Here is a 3,911-nt window from a genome sequence, read left to right as displayed (position 1 = left end):
ATATATATATGTATATATACAGGGTGTCCGAAAAGTGTGGCAACCTTTAAATATTTTGGAAACTAATTAAGCGTTTTTGAGAAAAATGTTTTAGACAAAAGTTTTGTATAGGGCTTAAAAGAATCTATATATTTAATGTTTGTCACCCAAAATCAAACTGGTAAAATTATTAAATAGATTAAATTCTTTTAAGCTCTAGCTTCAACTTTTGTCTAAAACATTTTTCACAAAAACACTTAGTTTCCGAAATATTAAGGGATTAATTGTCATACTTTTCGGACACCCTGTATATCATTGTGACGTCAGAGACGATTGGTACGACATATACATGTTTACGTAAAAATTATGCGTTGACCTATACGATTACGATTTACGTTTACGTATTCTATATCGGAAAACAACTTTTCTGTGTCAATCTTATATATATGTTTTAGGTTTTACAATGGTGGAGTCCCTCCTAGCTAGGTAGAGGAGTAGAACGGTACCCACACTGCATCTATGCATACACTTTATCAAAGACTTTTGATTTTTCTGGGAATGGATTAAATACCTCATCAAAACGGGGCAGAGGGATTGTTTTAATAATACACAAATATTTTATTTCTTTTATTATTGTATGTGTGAAATATATATATTCTTCTACATTTAATTTCGTTTCTTTTACATATTTGTAAATTAAAATATTTTTTTTAATACTCCGATTCTGGATGTGGAATTCCACGGAAGCTCTGGGTATAAAAAGCTCCATACCCTCCATAAGGAAGTCGCGTTCCTGCATATTTTACAACACGAAGCGATCATTCCACATGGATTTAGAATATTTTATATTTCGCGCATTTTGATGATGACACATGCGGATATGGCCATGGAGCATGCGTAATAAAGTCTTAATCACAACGAAAAGGAATAGGAACAGCTGGAGCAGAGAATAAGAATTTCAGCCTATCAGAAACTGTATACTACGGAATACACAGTTTCTGATAGGTTGACATTAATTCTTATTTTCTGTTCCCTGTTCCTTTTCATTGTGTTTAAGGTTTAACTAGTGCATATTTATTAAATCGTTCTTTTTACGCAAAACACGAATTTTTATTGAAGTTTCGTGTGGGGCGTGTTCGAATTCCTACCCAAATACTTGGCAGGTATCGTCTTATCCTTAATTGTTTAACATTCGGTGAGCAACAATAAGAATAAAATATAAATACTTACGACACTTGGATGAAAATCTGAATGCGCCCGGATGTGCAACTTCCACTTCCGAGCGGAAAGTGGAAAATGGAGCGGGTATCACTGCGCATGCTCAAATCAATGGCATCTGCCAACGTGCAGCCAATAATAATCAGCTGATATGGCTGACATGGACGTGTTGACAAACTGTCAAATTCTGTCTTGTACATACATTCTTATCTTTGCAGATCTTTGATGCGCATTATTACGCTTGACATGTATAAACGCTAATAAAGTGAAGAGAAAGCAACGTTAAAAATGATGACCGACGTGGGGGAAGCCGGGGCGGCGGAGATTCAATTGAAAACCGAGAAACAACCGAGGTAACCTCTTTATGTATTTGTTTAAATCAAGGTGCCATATAACCTCGAGGAAAAGTTGAAGGCAAATTGCGCTATATAACCTTGCAAAAAGATTGAAGGCGCTACAATCCACCGGCCGGTGGAGTAAAACGGAAAAAAATTGAAGGCAACTCCACCACCTGGTGGAACAACATATACCAAACCCCCCTCCCCTTTGTTTAAATCAATTTAAATTGTAATTAAAATAAGGCCATATCATATATTATTTTAAGTTCAGAAATAAGATTCATTGAATTTTAATAACAATAATCAGGAATTGGAGAAATAAATATGCTATATAATCTCAAGGAATTGTGAAGGCACCTAAATGTCCATCATTCAGTGAAAACTCTAAAGAAAATCGTTTAGATCAAGCTATTTATTTATTCAGAATGTAATTAAAATTTTAATATACTTAGAAAGAGAGAGAGAGAGAGAGCGAGAGAGAGAGAGAGAGTTTCACGCTAAAATATTATTTTATTCTTAAAAATATTACATCAGGCGAGTTAAGCATTTTGCTTTTCATTTAAAGTCAAAACTTTTGTTAGAACTATGCCATGGTATGAATAGAAGTAATAAAGTAATAAATTATATATACAATTATTACAATATAAACACGATTTTCTTTAAGTTTTTAGATTACAATGAAAAGAAAGTATCACCTTATCTGTAAATATGTGTATAATTGAAAGAAAAAATCAATATTAGCAAAATTTTTTGTTTACGTATTTAAGACTTAAAATTATCTCATCTATTTACACAATAATAAGCTAGCGATGTTTATATAGTATAAACATAATATATTTTTAAATTGTATAATGAAAAATATACAAAAATAATTATACAATATACACTAATTTTAATAATTTATTCTATAATTTAAAAATTTTTATTTATTCTTTAATAGCGAGAATACAGTAGATTTCTCAGAAGCTGCGGAAAAATTGGCGGAAGGTCTCTTGAGTATTTATCAACCTCCATTGGAACAAGTTAAACAAGAACTTTGCGAACTGACGTAAGTATGTAAATTAGTAACACAAATTTTAAAGATTTCATTTTTATTGTGTTATATCATTTCTTTTGCAGAAATAAACAAGAAGCTCTACTTACTCGAATGCAGGTTGAGAATAAAAAGATACATGAGACGTTCGAAGATATAGATTTAAATGATATGGTAAGACTTTTTTCCTTTTCTTATGGTACAGGTTGAGTATCTCGAGTAATCCGAAATGCTTGGAACTGAAAATGTTTTAGATTTTGAATATTTTTGGATTTCGAAATCGTGGTATGGTGGAGTTGAAGTAAAAGGAAAATAAAAATTGGATTTTTTTTATATTTGGAAGGTACTAGGTTTTTTATCATTTTCAATAATTTCCGATAAAGAGCAGAAGATAAACAAAACAAACAGTGAATAATGGTGCAGATAGCATTGACGATGGTGAGGGTTGACGCCTTTATCAACATAGACATAATGCATTTATGTTTTCAAAAGTTTAATTTTTAGTGCTTGTTAATTTTCGCAACTTCGGATTAGGAATACTCAATCTGTTTGAAATATTAATATTTTACATCTCACAATAGAAAAATGAAAAAATAAATGTATAGTTTTCAGCTGTTAAAATTTATCAAGGAAAGTTAACAGTAATAAGGAAAGAAATGATTAATATTCATGAAAGGACTTCTAAGTTAAAGGTAAATTATTATAGAAAACGGTTTTTTAAAATATGCGTAATATAACTAATATAAGTATTTTCATCTAAATTATAAAAAAATGTATTGCAGAAGCGCGTGTTACGTTTGCAACATATTAAGCAAAAGGAAGCTATGAATAGAGAACAACAACGTGAGCAAGAATTACGCAGGGAACAAGAATTAATTGGCAAATCTACAACTAATTAAGAGTATATAAATCTCAATAATTCGATAAATTCATACAAATTATTTCTATAAGAGAAATATGTAAAAAGATTCTATATATAGGAAAAATGTATAAGAATTTTATGCATTCGTATAACTATTATTTATAATAAAATGTATGTGAAATTATATAAAGTTTTCGATCAGTTCATTGATCAGTCTTAATGAATACTTTTCTTTTAAGAAAATATAAAAACTCAGTATTGCATGAATTTATAAGTGATAAACGAAATGTAGATCACGTGATGAGTAGTAGAAAATTATAGATACGAAATTTATATATGTACGCGCGCGCGTATTGTGTATATACATCTGTGCCTATGTTATTTAATAATATAAAAAGATTATTCCTCATTTATTTATATAAGTATTTATTTTTTACAAATATATAATTGTATAATAAAATTATATGATTGTATTTGTTCT

At 30.0% G+C, this 3,911-nt stretch overlaps 2 protein-coding genes across 2 annotated transcripts in view; one reads left to right on the top strand and one right to left on the bottom strand.

Annotated features, from left to right (window-relative positions):
- LOC105461720 (sperm-associated antigen 6-like) overlaps nucleotides 1–778 on the bottom strand; it is a 7,508-nt gene extending 6,730 nt beyond the window's left edge. The window contains exon 1 of the mRNA XM_011708232.1: nucleotides 722–778. Coding sequence (XP_011706534.1) covers nucleotides 722–778 — 57 coding nt within the window. The remainder of the gene's footprint in view (nucleotides 1–721) is intronic.
- Nucleotides 779–1,325: 547 nt separating this feature from the next.
- On the top strand, nucleotides 1,326–3,654 carry LOC105461718 (biogenesis of lysosome-related organelles complex 1 subunit 6-like). The gene is made up of 5 exons (XM_011708229.1): nucleotides 1,326–1,550; nucleotides 2,476–2,583; nucleotides 2,655–2,742; nucleotides 3,174–3,260; nucleotides 3,351–3,654. Exons 1-5 carry the CDS (start codon nucleotides 1,486–1,488, stop codon nucleotides 3,465–3,467), a joined length of 465 nt encoding a protein of 154 aa, XP_011706531.1. The 5' UTR covers nucleotides 1,326–1,485; the 3' UTR covers nucleotides 3,468–3,654.
- Nucleotides 3,655–3,911: the final 257 nt, after the last annotated feature.

This window comes from Wasmannia auropunctata, unplaced genomic scaffold, assembly GCF_000956235.1.
Source record: "Wasmannia auropunctata unplaced genomic scaffold, wasmannia.A_1.0 LD279689.1, whole genome shotgun sequence".
Lineage (NCBI taxonomy): Eukaryota > Metazoa > Arthropoda > Insecta > Hymenoptera > Formicidae > Wasmannia > Wasmannia auropunctata.
The sequence above is the reverse complement of the archived record's forward strand: the minus strand, read 5'-3'. Positions and strand labels throughout refer to the sequence as shown.